Source organism: Cariama cristata, unplaced genomic scaffold, assembly GCF_000690535.1.
Source record: "Cariama cristata isolate BGI_N322 unplaced genomic scaffold, ASM69053v1 scaffold21633, whole genome shotgun sequence".
NCBI lineage: Eukaryota > Metazoa > Chordata > Aves > Cariamiformes > Cariamidae > Cariama > Cariama cristata.
The window spans coordinates 1,823-24,152 of NW_009609210.1; the positions used below are offsets into that span (position 1 = coordinate 1,823).

The 22,330-nt window shown below is 44.7% G+C and overlaps 1 protein-coding gene across 1 annotated transcript; it reads left to right on the forward strand.

The window, feature by feature from the left end:
- The first annotated feature begins 352 nt into the window (after nt 1-352).
- On the forward strand, nt 353-14,733 carry PRELID2 (PRELI domain containing 2). Its single transcript, XM_009697472.1, has 5 exons — nt 353-419; nt 2,552-2,625; nt 4,122-4,282; nt 9,005-9,110; nt 14,689-14,733. Exons 1-5 carry the CDS (start codon nt 374-376, stop codon nt 14,731-14,733), a joined length of 432 nt encoding a protein of 143 aa, XP_009695774.1. The 5' UTR covers nt 353-373.
- The last annotated feature ends 7,597 nt before the right edge of the window (nt 14,734-22,330 follow it).

A 22,330-nucleotide genomic window follows, 5' to 3' on the forward strand; every position in this document is an offset into this window, starting at 1 on the left:
TAGTCCTCATTTGAAAAATGTGGTGCGGGTCAACAGCTCGCGTCTTTGTTTCTGTGGTATGGAGGGTGTGTAGGACGTGTCTGTATGCTGCAGCAAAAGTTAGCATCTCCCCTTCAAGTGATTTTTCTCGTAGCAGTATTATGGATTTTCTGTTTGTTTTCTAATCTTACTTACTAAGCTAATCTTACTAAATTCTTCCTTTCTGCTAACTTGAATAGAGACTGCAGATTGTTAATATCAGGTTGCTTGTACCTGTTGAGAGAAGCTATGAAACTGCTTCTGACTTGACAAGTGACAGATAGCAATTTTCTTTTACCCATGTGAGAAGTGGTAATCTTTACCCTATGCATTTTTATCCCAGTATCCCAGTCCCATGGAGAAACATGTCATGGCTGTAGAAACAGTGGAAGAGAAGACAGGTAAGCTGCCTGACTTTTCTTACACAACTAATTAAATTTTTTGATAACCTTTAAAATTAATTATGAAATAGTTGTATTTCAATAGAAGCTAGGCACTGCAGACATGCCTGGGATTCCTGTGTGCTGGACATTGTGTAAGAGAGACCAAGGAAATATTACTGCCCCCTCCCCAAAGCCTGTGTTTTAACTACTTTAAGTATTTGAATTTTCAGCTTATTTCGAGGCCGCTAGACACATTATGCCTGGTTTCTCTGTAGTATGTTCTTTTGTTGTATGGTTCCTTGGTGTTTCTGTGATAATTTCCATCTGCCGTGCTCTACAGATCAGCTGTAAGGCCCCTGGAAGGAAGCACGGTGAGCTGTGTGGGTCGAGCCTCAGGCGCTCCACAGGCATTGCACTGCTTGCCTTTCGTGATCCCTGCCTTCGCGGGGATCGCTTGCTGTTTCACTTCCCAGATAAGGAGGTAGTTCCAGGGATCAGAGACTTGCGCGGTGGCCTTGTAGGATGCTGACAGTCAGAGAGCGATCACAGATCCTCAGTCTCTCACTTTATCAGTCAGAATTCCTGAAATACAAAAATCAGATGCTACCATTTCCCAGTCGTATTGACAGGAAAATAAATCTGCTCGTGTCAGAGCGCAGTTGTAAGATCAGGTCTGCTGACACCGTGTGGATTTTTGTTCTCCTGAGGTTGCAGGAAATGCTGGCAATTAGGCACTTAAAGTAACATGCCTGTGTGGGGGATGTATTAAACAGTTATGCCAGCACGTGCGAAACAAGTACCATAGGACTTTGCATGGAAATAACCACCTTTCTTCCTAATATAGGAACTGTGATCAAATACTCATTTTGGATGAAATAAGAACTTACAGACTTTAAATTTTTGGTCCCAAATGCTTTAATCCCTAAAGTTTTAGTCCCTAAATTCTTAATCATACCTTTAGACATGTCTTCTATATTGCAGCTCAAGTTTAATGGTGGCTGTTAATTCCAGTTTATGCTGTCTTTCTAAGCAAGTTGTTAGTGAGGTTGCCCGGAGATTCAAGAAAGCTGAGCATTAGTGCTGTGTCACCGTTTTTTTCAAATGCAGTAAACTACTCTTTCCAGAGAATGCTTTTCTGCTCTATGTTGCATGGAGATGCTTCATAGTATTAATGTGATGTGTTTGTTAGAGTTCTGAAAACCAAACCCCATGAAGATTTCATTTCACAGATCCCACCAAATGCGACTGTTTGAGAAGGTACTCTTTTATCCCAGAGAAGTCTTTAACCTGGGCTGTCTGCCAGTTGGCTTCTCATTCAGTAGCATTCTGTTCTTGATCTGGGTCATTAAATATTAAAAGGCAAAGTGATTCTAAAAGCCAGCCGTTTTTTGGAGATACTAAATAGCTGTAATTTGTTTCCTAATAGATAGTTTTGTCCTTGTCACTGGGTCCAACTCAATACAAAAATAAATGTGTGATGAGACAGGACTGTTCTGTAATCTCGTACACAGTGTGTTTGCCCAGAGAATGAGCCTGAGAATATAGATTGGGGTGAGGATAGAAATAAACTAAAGCTTAAGTCTCTGTGTTGGTCTGGTAGCTCAGTTTCCCGAGCTTTAATCTCACCCCAGTCATCGTCCACCTGATGCCACTGGGAGCAGGGTTCTCCAGTGGGTCCTGCCGGACTCTGCCGGGGCTGTGGGAAGGAGTCCTGCATGGTCCCACGCAGCCTGGCATGGACGCAGCCTGCAGTGCTTTGCTACCCAGCAGCACCAGTATCAATGCCAGTAAAATGTTTCTACCACATGCTGGATAAGGGGGGTCTGGATCGCAGTATTGGATGCAAATACCCTCCTCCTGAGGCAGAGTGCAAAAATGCCTGTAGCAGTCTGACTTACAGCCCTCTGTCTGCAAAGCAGCAGAAATACTGGGTTACACATTAAAAAAAAACCAAATCAAAACAAAACAAAAAACCCAAAAAACCCCCACCGAACCAGATGAAACCTGTCCCCCCAATGCTCTGTTAATTTGCCACCATTTCTGCTTGCACATTTGCTGTGCTGTGAAGTCTTCCAACTACTTTGTTTTTGTTAAAAAAAGGTAATATTTGCTGCTGTAACTCTTCCCTTCTGATTTTCTTTTATCATCAGATTTGTCTACGGGGATTATTTACCGGAGGAGAATTGCAATGTGCCAGAATGTAATTCCTGAAATTTTAAGAAAGGTAACTACTTGGAGAAATTCAGTCAAGTTGTAAAACCTTAATGCTTCACTGTGGTTTATCTTCATAGAATCATAGTTAAAAAAGGTCACATTTCCTAATGTTTTTTTTTTTAAATTAGAAAAGTTACTTTTAAAAGAAGAGAAAAAATTTCGCTAGGAAATGATTTTATATTTAACTTGAACGGACAAAATTGTAGCCTTGAGCACACTAAGATGTAGCTGGTGGTGGTGGTTGAGTTACACGCAGTGATGGGCTTTTAACTTTTGTATCTGGAAAAAGTAAAGCTGTTTTAAAATATTACCTGGGCCACAGTGAAAGTACAGCCATTTCCCCCACCCCAATATAATAATCTTATTGCTGTCAACACTCATGATTTTGGTGTGGTAGGTGGTATTTTTATAAAAACCCAGTCTTGTGGATCTCAGGAAGAAGACAGCAGCTAGTAATAAACACTAGGTGATTATTTCTAACCTGAGCTTGGGTATTTTGGATGTCTGATCCATGACTCCTGAACACATTGGGTTGTAATCTCTCACGAAACTATTCTGTAAGTGAATTCAGAGGGAATTAAAATAATACTTTATGTGCCTGTAGCATGTTGTAAGTTAACTATGGCATCGTAGAGTCCCTGTAAAGAAGATAAGATGAGGCTGTAGAAAACATAAGGACCTGGGTTGTGCAATCCTTTAGTGTATGTCTCCTGTGTCTCTTCTGGTGACAGTCCTTTCTTCGCAGTTTGTTATGGGAGGAGAATTAGCCTTAATTTATTATTTGTTGTTTTGCAGAGTATCTTGCAGCAGATAGTCTGTATACAGAAAAGTACATTTACATTCATGCATGATTAAATAATTGTACTATTTCACAGCCTGCATGCTTAAAAGTATGCATGTACTCTTTTCCTGGTGCTGACGACTCTTATATGTTTTTGCCTCTAAACATGTATTTGTCTCTTCCAAGCCTCACCTGCCAAGGAGAACATATCATTGCCCTATACAGGCAGAATGTAAATAAACCAATGGTGAGATTTTCGTCCCTTCTTTGGTCCGTGCTTGCTAGATCAAGGTCACTCAGGTTGACAAGTGGGCTTTCGGAGGAGTAGGCCTCCTGGGAGAAATGATCTGGAGCAGGGCATCAGCAGCAGGAGCCTGCAGAGATGCAAGCCTTTCTCCTGCCCTCGTGGTTTAGCTGGTGCGTTTGGCTGCCTTGCATGTAACTGGAAGTGGCTTCTCTTATCCATCGTGTCATAAATTAGCCGTCAGCAGCAAGACAGGAAGCGTGAGGTGATGCAGGTAAGGTGGCCTGCAGTGGTCTTGGAAGTCCGGCTGGGGACTGAGCAACTTCCCTAAATCTTGGAATGTTTGCATGGCCTTTTGTAGCTGTTGAGGAAGTTGAGTGTTCTTGTTTTTGCTAATCACAGCTGATGTGCCCTACTCCTGAATCCTCAGTCTTATCCTCTGAGGCTAGTAATGCTGAGCAGTGATTCTTCTGTTTCCCAGGTCAGTCTCTTAAAAGTGCCCAACATCTACTTGGAAGAGGAATCTTGGCTTAATATGCAGAAAAGAAATATGGCTATGAAAACTCACTGTCTTACGTGGACACAGTATGCATCTCTGAGCGAGGAGTCTGTCTTCAGAGAGAGCTTGGAGAATCCGAACTGGTGAGTGCTCTGGGTGTAGCAGTGCCCCTGTGCCGGCTCAGGGCCCATAGCCCTGAAAATGGGTTTTCTGTTGCCTTTTGAATGCTTGGAATGAGAGGAGTCTGAATAATAATTTCTTTGGTATGCCTTGAATGCGTTTGAAGCAGCAGCTGTAGATACCCTGTAGCTTTCCTCTGACTTGTTCAGACACAAGGTTAGGTTCTCCGGCCAGAGCACAAATAATTGCAGGAAATTAATTTTCTGTGTGCTGCTCTGCAGTCATAGAAGGCTGCCCTGCTGTTCCTGCACAGCAGGCATAGTGAGAGTGTTCGTTGTGCTCTCGTGTCTACCAACACATGCTTGGACAGCAGTTTAAAAATTATCAGCTCCCTCCTGCTTGCCAACCATTGGCATGGAGTGTACTTGTTCCCAAACAATTTTCTTTGTCTGATGTTTGGCCCGCTGTGCCCCAGAGATGTAAGCTTCTGTGGGACTTTGCCTAGGAGAACACACGCTTGTGTTTGTGCAGAGTGGAGCCTAGAAATGTCTTTATGCACATTTACGGCAGGATCAGAGTGGAATTTCTAATTCCCATAGCATTGCAATGAGCAGGTATGTGATACATGTGACTGTCTTTAAAAAAAGATTTATTTCCAGCTGATGTCAACCCCATTAATTCTTACTTTATTCTGGTGTCTCTTGTAATTGGTCATTGCTTTTGCCTTGTGATGTTCCCTGGGAAGCATAGCAGGGTTGTCCAGCAAGGTCCGTGTGACTTCGGAAAGCTCTAAGGATGTTTAACAAAAAAACCCCAAAACCCGCCAACTTGAGATGAAATTAAATTCCTTGTGACTCAGGCATTTTTGAAAGCCCTATGCTGGAACACTGCTGTTTGAGGACATGTTCCTCTGCCTTTTTAAACTGTTTTGTTTCAAAAGTTTGATGGGACCCTCTGTGCTTACTGAAGCTTTCTCTGCATCAGAGTTGCATCGCAACTGTAGATGTAGGTCCTGTTGGTGTAGAAACTCTTAACTGCTGCAGCTGGTCACTCGCTCACACTGTTTTCAAGGCTTCTCAGTTCCAGTTTAGGGAAGACGCTGTCCTTGGCGTGCTGCTTCTCCTCCTGCAGGGCAATTGTCCAAGCTCAGTGTCACCACCTCTCACTCTTACCTTAAAGCATGCTGTGGCAGTCGGGAAGGCAGAGGCATAGCTGGGCTGCCAGAGTGTGATTGCAGCCTCAGGAGTTTCACTTCTGCAGGTTTTCGATGCCTGCCGGGGCAGCAGTGCCTCTGGAGGTACCATGGGTGCCAAGGCAGGTCAGCAGCTGCAATATGTAGCTGCAATACATAGCTGCAGGAGCCCACGGACCTCAACTGTGCTGCCCTGGCCAGGTGGGTTCAAGGATACCTGGGTGTTCCTGTGCAGGAAGTGTCACCACTTCAGGGGTCTTACGGAGGTAATCGGATCTAACAAATGCTGGCTGGCAAAACAGGTGTGAAATTTCAGCTGCATGTAGTATATGTATGGTGACATTTACGTTTGGATAGGTGAAGAAATTATGCAAGGGGCGTAACATTAGCAGCATAGCACTGGAGAGAAATAAGAAAACATACAATGAGGACACTGAAGTGATCCTGATTAGTGGGAAAATCGTACGTTATGCCCCTAAAGAGAGAACAGCATTACGAGACCGATGGTAACTGGAGTACACACAGAAACTTGTCTTTCTCCCCTACTAAACACTGCTGGGCAGATTTCAATAGGAACCCCCTGAAACTTTTCAGGGCACTAAAAGCGTGAAGAGAGTGAGAAAATTCTGCACCTCAGTCAGGCACTGTGGCAGGCTGTTTGTTTGTTTAATCAGCTTTAACATTTTGTTGTTAAGGATGCTGATCAATGAAAGCAGAGCGCTGCTTTGCTTGCTTGCATCTCCATCAGCCGCCTGAGCAGGTCGACAGCCTTCACCTCTCCCTGCACCTCCCAGGTATGTGGTGGTCTCCGTGCCGGGCACTGACCGCTCCTGACCCAGCAGGGAACCGGTATCTGGGGGCATGTCAGGGTGGTGGCCGCAGGCCGCTCTGCGGGCGTTCCCCAGGCTGCATGACAGCTGCTGCACAGGCAGCCCTGCTCTGTGCCTCTGCAAGGAGATCTCTTGCCAGTGGGGTCAGTGACAGAGCTGCTGCTTTGGAGAGCTGCAGCCTGGTCCTAGGCACGCATGGTGGGATGACGCCGATGGGAATCCAGAATATTTCTGCCCCTGTGAGATGAAGTTGAAACTCTCTGTGCCGACTTCAGCCCAGCTATTTTGTAGACCAATACGCTGTAGAAAATCAAACCACAAATCCAATCCCTGGAGGGACTGGTGGCTTAGACATTTAACAGAACCTCATCCATAGGATGTGGATTAGTTTACCCAGTTTGAGATTGGCAGTTACATACTTTATTATTTTCAGCTAGAGATCTGCAAGTCAGGGAAGGAAGACTGTGACCTTCCTGATGTCCCTAATGGAACTGGGGCAGTTGAAGTGATGCTTGCTTAGTCCCAAAGTCAATTTAACCACAGCATAGTTCTTCCTCTTAACGTCAGGTGATTGTTTTGTCCTAAATAAAGGTGAACGCAGTGATGCCAACTGCTGCATATTCTTGCAAAGTGAATTATTGTGGGTGCTTCCAAGCAGAGCATATAAATGTCTGAAAAGTTCTAGTAGCAAACAAACATTACCATAAATAAATTATAAACCATTGAAAAAGGCATGATGAAGCATATCTGTATATTCAGAGGCCAGAAAGCACCTGTGTTATCCTCTTGGCTGAACTCCTTCATGAGACTTTTTATTTTGTTTCCATGATTTAATTGCTGTTACAGACAAGCATCTCATCTTGAAGTCTGGAGTCCAAAGCAAGCCAGTTAGTCCCTGTGGGCAAGGCCTGGCTGCAGGCAGCGCCGTGGGCCGGGTGGGTCCAGACCTGAGCAGCATCTGCCTGCAGAGGGTTTGAGGTGGCTTCCCGGCACTGCCCCTGTGTTCACCGGCACTGCCCCGGCATTTGCCGGCACTGCCATGGCATGCAGCCCTGGAGGGCTTTGGGGCTTGCAGCTTTCACTGTTGGTATATCAAACCAGTCTGAATCTTGTCAGCTGCTCCCCTCCACTTGCATGCGTGTGTGTTTGTGTTAGGGACAATTTCTAGAGTGATTCACTTGTGCTTCCCCTAAAAGCATGAGTTACATACACTAGGTATGAGCTTGCTTTCCACCTAGCTGAGCTGGGTGGCATCCATGTTGACAGGGAGGGCTCTGGGAAGAGTTGTCTGTGCACAGTGCCAAACTGAAGGGGAAAGTCAGTGGCAAAACTCCCCTGTAATTGCCTGGATTTATGTTGAAGTTGTGTCCTGGCAAATTTCCATGTGTCAGAAGGAAATTAGGTTATACCTGTCTTTCCACAGTGGAGAATCCCTGTGTAGCTTGAATTTTGTCTCTGGTGTCATTTGCTGTACGTCTGTGTTTTGGTTTGACTGCTTTCCCCCTCCCCACCAGGAGCATTTCTTTGCTTTTTCATTTTGTATCCCTCAGTTACCATCAGATTCCCTGTATTACACAGCACTTTCCCTCATTCCATACAGCCTGAGGGAGCTGCGATCACTCGCGGTGTGGTAGGCACGGGGTGAGAAGATGTATCCCCAACATGGAGAGGTGCACATGATGTGTGAGCAGTGCTTGTCAGCTGGAGGTGGGAATTAAAAAGATCTCCCGTATAAAGGCTTCCTCTTTTGAAGAGCCTTGCATTGGATGTAACTTTTAATTTTGTTTTGAAAGCTATGCAGGCTTTGGAAACTCTCCCTGACATTATCTGAATGAGAATATTGCTAGACTTTTTATACTAAAGACACTTTAATTAAACTCCCATCATGAAAACAATTAGACCAAATTTGCCATACTTAACTAGTCAATAATTTAGTAGTTGGATCTCATTAATAGACTTCTCCCTGTGACTGTGTTGTAATGATGCGGCATTGCCAGCTGTGTGCCACAGAAATCAATCAGAGATCAATATTCTCCTTGAGCCTCCCTTTTTGGTCCCCTATAATGGTGAAACTGTGAAATGAATAAATAAATTCCAGCCAGAGAGCTGAGTTCAGTGGTGGATTTTCATTGCTGACATCCATCCTGTGGTTGGGGGAACTTCTCACATTCTCCAGCTCCTTCACTTGAACTGTGCGCGTTTGTCTTCTTACTGAATGGCATTGACAGACATAATAAATGGTCATGGCCCGCCGCGGGTGTGGTGCCGGGTTCGCGTGCGTGCTGTGGGGATAGGAGTGGGGAGTCCTCTCTGCCTTGGGTGGGATGATGTCCTGAGGACTCGATAAAATTGTACAAGCCTATTTCGCTGCGTTTGCAGTTGGCTTTCCAGGATTCTGGAGAAGGCTGTCGTGTCCCCTCCAGACCTCTCTCTGGGTTGCTGCTCTTCGGGCTTCTCCAGTAAGCGCATGTCTTTCCCAAAGCAGAGTCTGGCCGGACCTTCAGCAGCACTGACTGCAGGAGGTGGTCGTTACAGATTTCTCCTTACACTGATGGTCCTGTATCTTGTTATGTTTGCCTTTGAGATTGTCATACAAAACGTGTGAATGTAAGAGATGAATCCCTTACTTGGGTATCAAACACTAACTTTCTAACATAGAATTTACTCTTAATATTTACTGAGTAGACAGAAAAATAAAAGGGTGTTATGTTGCTGTTTCTTAGGACAGACTTCACGCAAAAAGGCATAATATCAGTTACGGGAGCAGGTTTGCTCAACTGTGTGTTGGAAGCTTTTGCTCAATCATTTTTAAAACAAGGTGTGAAGAAGGTAAGTAATCTATTGCTTGAATTTCTTCCCTGAATTATATTCTAAATTTTTTCAAATCACCAGATCATCTGGGCTCAAAATTAAATTGATGTTTTAAGTCTAGATTCTTTACATCTTTTAATTGTTGAAAAAGTATTTGACCTTTTCTTTTGCCTACAGAGAATAAGCAGAACAAAAATGATTTTAGTTTTATTATGGTAATGGTTTCATTTCAAATACATCTTAAAACACAGGATGTATGACTGTATCAGTCTCTGTAATTCATTCTTATTCCTGATTTCCCTCAGGCGTTTAAACAGTTCTTCTTCCTAGTGCCTCATTGTACCAGCTAATATTGTAATAATAATTTGTGGTTCTATAGCACCTTTACACTGAAATAGTCAAAAGTAGTCAACATGAATTTATATCATGTCATGCATTTTTCTCCAGTAATGTTAGTGTGGGTTTTTTTTTTTTGGCAGCTTGATGTATTTACAATAGCCACAGTCAATCTCCCTGTAGCAGTTCTGTATACTTCAATAGTTCTGTCTTTCAGTAAGAATTATGAAAGAGGATAAAAGCTATCCAACAGAGCATCCCAAGGGAGTTAGCATTCAAAGGCCTTTCATTTCAGGGAGTCATGTCATATTGATAAACTAGGTTTAACAGCAATGTCTTCTGAAGCGTTCATTGGGAAATGAAGTTTTGTGGATGTCTTGTTTTCTGGAAGTTTGTGCCTTGAAGAGATTCGGGGGTTCAGGTTGTGCTGTGCAGACTGTTTAAAATTTACACCTGCTTGAAATATTTAATTAAACATTTTTAATGAGAAAGTAAGAGGAGTGTGGGGTTTTTTTTGTTTGTGGTTTTTTTTTTTTTTGTTTGTGGTTTTTTTTTTTGTTTGTTTTTTTTTTTTTTTTTTTTTAGTGGTTTTTTACCCACCTCCAGTTTTTATCTTGTTTCAGATGAAAGAAAACATATGTATGTGCCTGAAAACATAGCATTTTCATGGCTGGGCTCATAAATCTTATGTATTGCAAGACTATAATGAACCTATATTTACCATTATTTATCATTTTTTAGTTATCTAATGGAGAAATTTGTTTTTCAGATGAACTTAGATGTCCACAGTTCAGATCACGCCTTATGTAATTCTTTAGTCATTTGTGGGATCCAAGTGGCTAATACTTTTGAAGGGTTTTTTGTTTTGTTTTGGATTTTGTTTGGTTTGGTTTGGTTTGGTTTTGGTTTTAAGTGGCCGTAGCAGTGTCCTGTCTTTTCTCCTACTAAAGTCATTGGGTGCTGGAGCATGGAGCCAGGGCAGCACCTGCAGTCCCTTCAGACGCTATCCTCTCCGCTGGCACAGGGGCCAGCAGCCCCAACCTCTTGTTCATGCTTCAGAGTTGATTTTGGAATCTGTGCCTCCGGAGCTGTGGATGGAAATGTATTTCAAACGGCACGGCCATTTATTCATGTACTTTTTCTTGATAACTATAAGATCTTTTTGTTGTGGCTCTAAAAGAAAAAAAAGTAGACAGCTATGCTAGTGTAAGCAATGGCCGTGAGCAATGAAATGTGTCTTGCTGGCTTATGACAGCGCAGAGCTAGTGGATAAAACAAACTAACTCACAGTATCTCTACAGTGTGGCATTAGAAGTCCTTTAGCAGTTTTGGCTATGTCTGCAGATCTGTGAAAAAGAAAAGTAGAAGGGCACCAGATCTGGTATAAATGTACAGTCTTGCCTGTTTTGTCCCCCTGCCTCCAAAACATCCCTCTCCCAAGGCAGCAACTGTATCTATGCATTGCCTTTCTTCTAAGCTGTTAGATAGGGTCCTATTGGGGCTTGGCCATAGAGTAGTTTTGAGGCACATTTTACCCCAATGTAAATATCATCTTTGTATTGCCATTTATTAAAGTTTTAAAATATATGTTGGGTGAATGACAACGTGTGATAAATGTTCTCCAGGCTTCCATTTACTTCTTATCTTCCAATACCTGATCTGCGTCCTTCCTAATGGCCTGACCAAAAAGGCATTGCTTTTCTTGCACCTGGTGTAATTGGTTGGAATAGGTAAGGATGTTACTTTGCAAGCCAAACAATGATTCCTACTTTATCTCCTTGATCCTGACAGCAGTGCACTTCTCCATCCACCTGCTTGGAGAGGCTCAGATGAGATAAGGGAGTGAGAAAACAGTGGGAGGCAGCGGTGGGAGGGGGCAGAGGAAACCAAGTAGGGGACAAGCTACATGAAGAGCAGGAGAAAATACTGTATGAATATTAAATGTTGTGAATGACTACAATAAAGCTCATGTATTCACACAGTCAATATTAAATATCTTTATTTTATAGCAAGAGAGAGAAAAGTTACTATTCATGAAACTATTCATGGACACCGAAGGCGCTGATCTTTTTAATAATTTTTTTTGTAACTGAGATATGAGCCTATTCTGTGGGTGGAGTTTTTTTTAATGCCTAACAGAACGACAGTGACATTTTATGGATCCTCATATCTGTCACGCTTCTCTTATTTATCTCCTATATTTTTGTTCAGAGTTGGGAAAAAAGTTCTCCTGCCCTGCTTTTGTTTGTAGAAATCATAGTGTATTTGGATGGAAATTACAGCGTTTATGATTATTTTTTTTCTTACCTGTTCAGAAAAGGGGTTAATGAATGATGTGTGCCCACATTATTGCCAATAAAACTTTCCTCCTGAATAATTCAAAAGTCTGAGCAGATGTGCTGGTAAATCCCAGCTACCAGTACAGCCCATTCTGAGTCTGTTGGTGGGAGCCTGACTTCCTTCGGAGAGGGGAAAGGATGCTCCGTAGTCTGCAAGCAAAGTCTGGAGAAGTTTCCAGCCCAAGAGGGGTAGTGCTCGTCCCTAAAGTCAGCCTTTGCATGTGTGAGTTTTTAAAATTTGTTTAAGAAGTAGCCCGATTAGTTGATATAATATCAGTTATAATGCCAGTGTGAAGCAGTACAGGTGACAAAGTTATGAATGATTTTTAAGGCCACACAATAAAGGAGCATTTGTAGCAAGAAACTTGAGTTATGTTGGGAGATGTTTTATTTGTTACCTCTTCAATGTTGCAACATTTCTGGCATTTTCACTTCTTGGTTACTTCTTTAGATTCCTTTTTGCTTGACTTGAATATATAAAGAGATGGATATTAAAGGCCATCATGCAGTGTTTAATGATGGAGCTGAGCGCAAATAACAAATATTTAACTGAAAAATGTTTTTGTTGTGGTTACAAAAAGAATGAAAGGTATTAGGTGCTCTTTTCAGAGACAGCATAACATTTTCTGCTAGTCTGTTAAAGTGTTACGCTGCTTTGGTACTGGCAATGGAAATGAGGTGCATTGCCTTCATTGCATTCAAACAAGCCATTTATACTTTTCCTGTACATCACTTAACCTCTTATTTAAAACGTACAGTGTTTGGTAAAGATGTGGAGTGTGTTACAGACGTGATAGTATTCTCTCTGTCCCTATCAGCTGGGAGTCTAGTCTGGCTCCTGGCAGATATTCCAGATACAAACGTAGGCTGCTCAACAAGTCTGTGGTGCTGGAAACTCCTTGGACTGCCGTTTTGCGTCTCCCTCGTTGTCCGCTCACCCCATGGCAGGGTCAGCGTGCCCACTGTGGTTTCAGTGCACTGGCTGCGCTGGCAGAGTGGCACTCGCTGGAGGAGTCGCCCGTAGCCGTTCCTGAACTGGGAATCTGGTGGGCTCTCGTCCCTTGGAGTGCTTTGGGCTATTACACCAGTAAGGGCTGTATGTAGACACTTAGGGCAGGATGGCTTCTTACAGTAGCAGAGTACCTCCACCTTTGAAAAATAAAACTTCTACAGCTTGTCTGTCAGAGAAGCTTTTAAGCTGCAGTTACAGAGGTGCAGAGTTTAAATGGGTAGGCAATGTTTGTTCTGCATTTTGAGTGCATTGTTGCACTCTAAGCAGTGTAAATTTAGCTCCTTTAAGCCTGATCTCCAGGGGCTGCGATTTAAGTGTTTGAACTTTAGTTGAAAGGAATGTATTGATTAGGCTTTGATTTAGTTGTTCCTTGCTGAAAAGATACTGACTAATGACTTGTACCTGCCCTTTCATATTTTATTCATTTCGTGGAGTCCCTTCTCATTCCCCTTTTCTTTCTCCACACCATTTTGCCTAAAAGTCTGCTGTGCTATGAGGAGAAATAAAAGAAAAAGCACTTGTCACACTGTGAACATAATTGATTCAATAAGTAACATTTTTAAATTCCCTAGGCAAACCTCTGAGTCTTCACTTGTGTCAATTAGTGCTTCATTCTGTAAACAGTGGCATGTCCAATTTAGACTGATATACTAAGGTAGTTAGCTTATTGCCTTCTGCAAAGGATAGGCATAGAAGATGAACTGTTTTTCGTAGATACAAAATATCTTGTCCATTTTTTTTTTTTTTTTGCAGAGATGTGGAAAGAAATTCTCTTGACCTATTTGTTAATTGTCTTTTTTTACCTCCTCTCACAGTGACGCAAACTGAGAAGTCCTTTTTCTTTTATCTTGACAAACACAGAGCATACTAGGGTAAGCCTTAGCTCTGCACAGGTTACAGTTAAGCTCCAAGTTTGCTTCAGTCCACAAGATCTGACCAAACATTAGAGGTAGGGTTGGAAAATTACTACAATTTCAGTACAGAGACAGAGCCAAAAAGTGGGAGAGAGAGAGATGTTGTGGACTTTCTTATCTAAAGTGAGTGGTCTTTCCTCTTCACCAAATAGGGAGCTGCTTCTCTCTCACTTTGTGCTGGACCTTGAACTTAATTTCAAAATAGCGAAGCATCTGGCTGTGGGGCAGTCCGTAGCCCTGATGTGGGAAGAGCACTTGGCCAAAAGCTTCCCCCTGTTTTTCAGATGGGTGCCCTGTGGTAGGGAGGTCAGTGGTTTGCACCTGTGCAGCTGTTGCTGGTGAGTGAACGCTTCAGGCTTGTCTGCAGTGAACCACCCCAGACAAAAAAAAGCCCTAGATTCAACCTACATATCGCTTTAATTAATAGTTCATTCTTTGGTGGTTCCTTCTTCCTTCACAGGTCAGTCCCAGAGAAGAAATATTCACCCTCATGGTCCTCTGATGGCATTTTTTACTTCATTTCAATATGACTTTCCTTCATTATAGAAATAATCACAGGGGCTTTGATGGGGAGCTTTCATCCTCACGCATCCAATTGCTTGTGAAGAACAGGAGTGATGGTATTTCCATTTTAAAGAGGTATATACCAAGGTGCAGGGATGAGAAGTGGCCTGGTGCAAGCAAAGCTGTGGCAGAACTGGAATAAAATGTGTGACCTGATCAAGTGCCCTGGCTTCGTCCAGCCTTGACTTGGAAGATCTTGCAAACTGCTAAGGGTCCTCTGTTCTCTCCAGGTTCCCCTTGAGCCGCCTGTGCCGTAGCACGGCTTCTGCCTCCTGGGCAGTGGGGAAAACTGCACTGAGTTAGTGCAGGACCACAGAATGCCTTTTTTTTTTTTTTAAGGCTTTACTGGTATGTTGTGGGGTGCCCTTTCTAATGTATGAAATACTTAAGTTGTGTGTAAAACTGACATTTATTTGTGCTTTTTTTCCCAGGGTATTAAAATAATGGAGACACTTCTTCAGGAGCAGTGTGGGTGATCATGCTGTTAATGAGCAGCTGTAAGTGCAGCATCCATCTACAGATAAGAAAAATTGTTGAGAGTTTGTGATACCTATTGCACATTGTGCTCCTTGTAGTTCTACAAATATATGTGGGGTTTTTTGTCCATTATAAATAGCATGCAACTTTTGAGGAATTTTCAAGAAAAATTATGATCTGGTGCAGTGTTAGGCTCAGCGCTACTCCAGAGTTTCTGAATAGTACGTTGATGAAGATGACTTGTGTGTCCTGTATTCCATCCTCTCCTCTCTGCTAATATATCATGAGTGCGATAGTCCTAGTAAAATAAGATGTTGGTTCTATCTAAGGACTTTTACCGAAAAGTACTGTCTTCAGGGGTTATCTGTGGAGGGAGAATTTGGTCAACTCCTAAATTAGCTTCAGAACAAGAGCAAATGGCTATTGATCACCTCCTAATAAACTTCTTCTGAAAGCTATTTTCTCTGCTTTTGCAGGAGAAAATGTATTTGCGTGGAGTTTCCTTGGAACTGCAATATCTTCTTTGCCATCGGAATTCCATGGCTGTTGTCTGAACTTTACTGGTACCATTTTATTGAGGAAAAAGCGTTTAATATGCACAGCTGGAAGAAGACCACAGACTGCAAATCTTTTACAAAAAATTAAGGAATCGTACTGCTTAAGGGAATATTGATCTTGAAAATCACAGAGGAGCAAGTGTAAGCTTGGAAGCAAGGTCTTCCTGTGAATTGGTGCTATAATCTGTAGAGACTGAGAATTTGCTAAGGAAACATAGAGCAACAAAACAAAAATAGCCTTTGTTGCTGTGAAAGCACCCTTGCCTAGTCAAACGCTTGCCTTTTATCTTGTCGAGGGAGGTGCAAGCACACCCTGTGAGCTGTTTATTGCACAGCTTAATTCTGTGGGGCAGCGGCTTCATTCTACAGAAATGAAGCTCAACTGTAGAAGCTGGGTAGGGTTACTGTTCCCCGACTGAGTCACTCATTACTTCAGTTGTGATTGCTGTATTGGAAATATTTAGTTATTATACTCCTGACAGCATGATTATTTACAGCTGTGAAGACGTGCCTCAATACAAGTTTTGCATATATTTGAGTTCTTTCAGAAAGTATTTCTCTTGTATTGCTTCTGAATAGAAGAAGAAGAAACCTGGAGGGGAACTGATGAAGTGCAAGTAAAGTTCCTGACAAAGAGTGTCTTGTACGCATCTCCTCCTTTTGTTCCACACAGCGCACGAGGACAGTTTTATTTTAAACTTTTCATTTAAAATTCAGATAAGCACAGACTGTCTTTGATACCCTTTACGGAGTTAGGGTAATACCACACTTTACAGATAGCCCCATTTAAGTCTGTGTGTGTTCTTTGTGGAGATTTGAACCAGTTATTTGATTGCCCTAAAGAAAAATGATCGGCTTTGCATTTTTTCAGAGTGGGTTGAGTTTTATTTTCTCAAGTATGATGTAAACTCTCAGTGGACTTTTCCTTATGCTATGCCAGAGTGCTGTGGTCCTGCTTATTTCAATATTTAATGGTCTTAACTATCCTATTCTGAAGCTAAATGAGTGTACTACTAAACAGCCCAGCCACAGACTGTGGCCATGTGCCAGCTCTCCAGTAGAGTAAATCCACGAACCTTTGCTTCCATGGCTGGTGCTATAGGTTTACACTGTGGGAAACGCTAGCCCATACTTAGTGATGGAAGAGCCATGACATGGTGCTTAGGAAATGACCATATTTTGTATTGGTACAATGGAACAAATTACTTCTTTTATCTTTCTTATTTTGATTGTTAACTGCTTCTTGTGAATTTGAACTCTGAATACTGAACAGTAAATATTTATGAAATGTAATGGCCAAGACTAAATACATTCATTAGCATCTTTATTTTTGAGTTGCTGCTTTGTGTGCCTGAGGAAATTATCAAATTACTCCTATTTGAACCACTATGTACAATTTTAGGACCAGCATTTTTATTCTCGCATCACTCTGGATTTTGGAATTAGGATAGGAAGCATGTGCGACCTCTCCCACTCCAAAGCAGAGGTAGTCTCTGAATAATGAAAGTCCAATAAAATCCAGTCTCTTCTTCAAAGCCTGAGTTGCCCATCTGCTTACTGCTAGGTGCCAGAAGGAGAAGGGTTAAGGCTTCTCCTGGGAGCAGGGTGGTTTTTGTGAGGCCAGGGAGTATGGTCAGGGTGGTGGAATTGCCTGGCCCTCGCTGGAGGCAGCAGGACCATGTCGGCTCGTCCCCCGCGGGTCGGGTCAGCCCCTGGCCTGCTGGAGAACAGCCCCGCCGGGCAGGGGAGCAACCCTGCTCCACCTGCAAACCGGCAGCTGCAGGTAGCTTTTGTTTTGAAGATCTTCAAGGGTTATGTCCCGTGTTGGGGCTGAAGTCATCCTGCTGCTAAAAGGTGTCCCTGCCTTTCCCCTGGGAGCAGTCGCCAGTCACAGGGAGGTCTGAGGAGCTCTGGTCAGCAGGGCGGATGGAGTCCCTCAGGATACCATGAAGCGAGTGATTGGGACACGGGGATGTGATGGGCACGTTCCCTGGGGAGCGTCTGCGGTGTCATGGTATCGCACATGTGGGTCGATCCCAGTGGGCAATTAACTTCACCCATCTAATTTTTTTCAGAAATAACTTCCCCCCTCCCCTTTTTTTTTTTTCCCTCTATGTGTCTGTATGTTTCTTCCTGATGTATTTTGTCATGCCAAGGTGAAGATAAATATTTTTACACCATCCCTGAAAGTGTTCAAGGCCAGGTTGGATGAGGCTTTGAGCAATGTGATCTGGTAGAAGGTGTCCCTGCCTGTGGCAGGGGGGTTGGAATAACGTGGTCTTTAAGGTCCCTTCCAACCCAAACCATTCTAGGATTCTGCGATTTTCAGATACAGAAAATAAAACTCACCAGACCTGATGTCCCCTCTCAGACCATCTGTAAGACAGTGTGTTTTGTTACACTCATCTCTAGGCATAAAGAGAATCCCCTAATTGCTCAAAAAAATGAGAAAGCTCCCTGTTTCTGTTTAAAACTTTCACCAACTGCAATCATAATCATGATTTGACTTACTCATAGTATTGTTCCTGGGACCCGGACCGTGGGAGCTTTGACAGCGTTGGCCTACAGAAATCCGTGTTCTCAGCAGTCCTGCCAGCCTCTGTTTCTAAATAACAGGATGGTGAACAAAAAGGAAATACCGTTTTTCAGATTTTTTTTATGAAACTAGTTAGTACACACTCATTTAATTGTGACAAAGTTAAATTTAAAAAGAAAATCAGTATTTCATTCTCTTAATTACTGTATTGTAGTGTCCCATTAAAGCTCATCTATGAACATTTCCATTAATGGGTCATCTTCTTTGCCTAGTGTCTAACTGAGAGAAGAATGTTGTCTGCCAGATGTCAGGCAGAATTAATTTCCCTGTTTACAGAATACGTATAAAAACAGCCAGTGTGTCCATCCCGTTTGTCTCGAGATGTTTGTCATCTTGCTGTTTTTCACTCTACCCCAGTGCTGAACTTTCTGTGGCTCTTGTAGAAAAACCTTATGAAAACACTTTGTTATACGCAGAAAGTTAATTTATCCTGATGTGCTGCATTTATTGACAGTTGCCTTTTCAGGTTTTTCCAGCTGTGATCAGCCTAATGGAGCGAAGTTTTCAAAGCCTCCCAAGTGCCTCAGGAGCCTAAGCCTGGCTGCCTTCCAGCAAGCTTCGGACCCCTGAAGACAGGCTGCTGGTGCCTGGACGGCTGAGTGCCCGGCGCCCGGGGAGAGCCTCCGGCCGGGCACGGGGAGATGCTGAAGCGGGGACAAGGGGGCTCAGTCACCCCTCAGGTGCTGGGCACAGCTGCGCCTGCAAAAGCAAATGGCAAAGCCCCGCAAGTACAGTGTGTGGGAGCTGAAGGGAGAGAGGGGACACAGAGGACCTGGCGCTGGCTTTGGAAGGCAGGAGGGTGTCTGAGGAGGTAACTGACATAAGGAGCAAACTCCCAAGGGGAGCAGGATGGAGCTGAGATGGTGCTCATGCTCCTGACACAGCGGCACACAAGCGACTTGAAGTTGCCTACAAGCCTCCTCTGCTCGAGGTGCCGGGGCGAGCTCTCGGGGCTGAGCTGTCCTGCGTTCGAAGCTGCCTCTCGATACCGGGCTGCGTTTCCTGCCAGCTGTCTGCTTCCCTTCTCCAGCAGCCGACGAGTCGTTTCTTGTCTACTTGCTGTAAATGCACGCAGGGGTCTTAAACATCTCACCCTGGCTCCTAGCTGAGGTTGGGGAGAATCAGCACAAATGCTGAAAAAAGCCTGTAAACTTCCAAACCCTTCCTTGCCGTGACATAGGCACAGCTCTGCTCACCCAGAGCCATGGCGCATGTTTTATTACAGCAGGACATCGAACAGTTGGCTCCAAGGAAAATAATTGCACTAGGAACAGGTTTCTGCCATAGATATTTAACTGCAACAAAACCAGTGTAAGAGTTTAATGGGCTGCTTCGGTTTGTTTTTGAAACTGGTGTATTGCAGGTGTGAGCTCTAGTGAATCGTGGACAGCGATGCCGTGGGGCTGGTCACCCCCTGGCCTTCCCACTCCCCTGGGGCGCGAGGAAGATGGTGAAAATGCCTTGAGTGCCATGCAAGGCAGCGGATGGGTAAGCACGCTGTCAGGCTTGGAAGCTGGTTTGCTGCATTTTTTGAAAAGCATGGCAAGCTAGGTGTGATTGAACATAGTTATCCATGTGTTCCTAAAAAGTCACTTTTTTTTGATAGAAGGGAGTTTGTTTTCTGCCGCCCCTCCCAACAAAAAAATAAAATTCATGAACAAAGACCTCACAATATTTGGCCAAAAAGCAAAAACATCATGTGGTGAGCCGTAAAGTAATAACACCGTGAGACCTATCTTTAGAGAAACTTTATAAAAAGAAAGTAAAGAAGGGCAAAATCCAGCTGGTAAAATCTGGAAAAAAGTTCCGGGTGGGGTGTGCTGCAGCGTAGGGCAGCTGCTGGGTGCTGGGCTCTAAGGGGCTGGAGCGCAGGGGCTCGGCAGCAGGAGGGTGGCGGGGGGAGCAGCCGGGTGAAGGACCGGGACCAGGAGCTCCATGGGGAGGGATGGGGTGGGAAGGGCGGGGGTCTGAGGCTGAGCCCGGAGGCAGACGGGGAGCTCTGGGAATGGGGAGCAAAGAGGAACCGGAGGTGCAAAAGCAAAGTTTTACACAAAATCACCCCGCCAGAAACGAGGCTGGATCCCGTGTTGGACCGAGTAGCTGAGGAGTAGGAAGCAAACCTGGAGCAGGAGGGAGGAACCAGCGCGGGGATGAGGAATCGGTGTGGCCACGGCGTTGTTTGACACGGCGACCACAAAACGTGCTGTCCGAGGGCTGGGCACTGCTGCCGCCGGGAGCCCTGCCTGGCCGATGCTGCAGCAGTTTTGCTGTTCAAGGTAAAGCACACCTGAAGTTTGCCCTCCCCAGACCTGGTGCTCGTTTCCATCCTGATGAGCTGACAGCTCTGAGTGCACAAATTAATTAAATTCGTGACAGTTCTGCAGCGATCTAAACCCATCATTTTAAGCTCTTTGTTCCCAGCTTTCAGGCCTGCATTACTTTTTGCTGTGTTTATTTCTTGTTTTGTGAATTCTGTTTCATGGTTGTCTCACTAATGGGACAAACATTTCAGTAAGAGTGGCAAGATTTAGAGCACTTATCTGCTTTAATATTAATCAGTTGCCTTTTGTGGAACAATAACGGGGTCTTGGGGGAAAACTGCGTTTCTGGTTACCTTTGCAGCTGGAAGCGCGCTTGCCCTCCGGGGAAAGGAGCCCCCTGTAAAACTGGCAGCCTGCCCCAGCTGCGGTATTTGGCACCCGGCTGGGGCACTGGCACTGCGCAGCCCTGGGGCGCGAAGACGAGCAGAGCCCGGGCCGGCCGTTGCGTTTACCTGTCTGCCTTGCACAGTCCCTTTTCTGAAGGGCAGAGATGGAGGAGCCCCGGCGTCCTGCTGCAGCCCCTGCGCCGCTGACGCCGGGCACGGTGCGGCCGTCGGTCTGTGGCACGAGGGACGTTTTCCTGGTGGAGCTCTTGGTTCCAGCTGGAGATCCGACCCTCTCCTGCTCTGAGGCTGAACAGCGCCCTAAACCACGGCAGGGTTTGGAAGGTGGCAGGTCATTGAAGCTCTTTTAGGGAATCCTGCTTAGGAGAAGGGGCAAAACGTGAGAAAAGTGAAGAGTGAATTTGGTAAGGGGAGCGTGGGGCGGGGGTGAGAGCCCACTCCGGCTCGTGGTGGAAGAGCCGGGCTGTGGCAGCAGCATCGCCCAAGAGGGGGGGGGGAGGGAAGGGGTGCGGTATGGTACGGCACGGCGTGCTCGCCCACGGTGCCGAGGCTCTGTATGAAGCAGCGCACGAGCGGGAGGGCAGCGGGACACTGGGGTGCCCGGGCAGTCACATTGCACCCCAAAGCCGCTGGGTTTGGGTCAGACCCTCCTGTGCCCCCCAGCATGGGGCCATGGGTGCCCGGTGCATCTCGTGCTCAGTCCAGGGTGCCAACATGGGTGGGTGGTCACCTGCTGTCACGCTCCCGCATTTAAAAAAAACCCCAACTTTTATACTCATTTGCTGTTTCTCAGGATCTTGCCTCATGGTTGTTTATGCGGTCAAAATCTTTTTGCTGAATCTGTCTGAAGCTTTGTTTTGTTTTGTTTTGTTTTTTTCCCAGTGAATCAACAGCTTACCTTAGCTACCGGCTGGAAACCTGGTTTGGCCGGGAGCCTAATCCAGCCGACACTGGCAGGCGCAGACAAGAGGCCAATTAAACGCAGAACACTCTGAATCCATCTGATGCCATTATGGTTTAGTTTGCATTAGCTGAAGAAACAAAGTGCCCAGATAAATGGGCTTGGCGGACTGGCAGTGATTTTTTGTACTCTTTGGAATGAAGTTTCAAAAGTGCTGAATATGTGGTAGACAGTATTTTCCTTCTAAAAAAAAGTCCTGTTGTATTTTCAAAGGAAATAAAGAATACCCGTGATTGGCTCCTTTCAAAGAGACAATAATTTCATTTGCTCCCAAGATCAATTAGGAAAGGCTTGTGAAAAGGGACGTTGCCATCGGGAGGCAGGATGCGGTTCAGAGCAGAGCATTGAGAAAACTGCCACATTTGCTGTTGCCTTGTAAACAGAAATCGTTGTAAATATTTCTGACATTTGAAGGGACATCACTGTAATCTTAGGTCACTAATGCTGTCTTTGGGGGAAGAGACAGTACATTTCCACTTTTTTTTTTTTTTTTTTAACTGCCAGACGCCAGTGTGAAATATAAATTGTTCCAAATGTCAGGAACCGGCTCTGCTTTGTGCAGGAGTCAAATATTTTGCTCTTCGAAGGCACAGGCACGGTTCCCGGCGCAGAGCTGCCTGCTCTCACCGAGGATCGGCCCCCGCTGCCTCGACCCGGGTGCTGCCGGGTGCCTGCTCAGGGAGCCAGGAGATGCTGCCAGCTCGCCTGGGCGCCTCCGTCCACGCGCTGCCGCTACACAAAGCCAGGTTTGAGAAACTGCTTGGGTACTCGAAGGCTACGGCTGGATTTCGGTGCAGGAGGGCGGCACATGGGAACC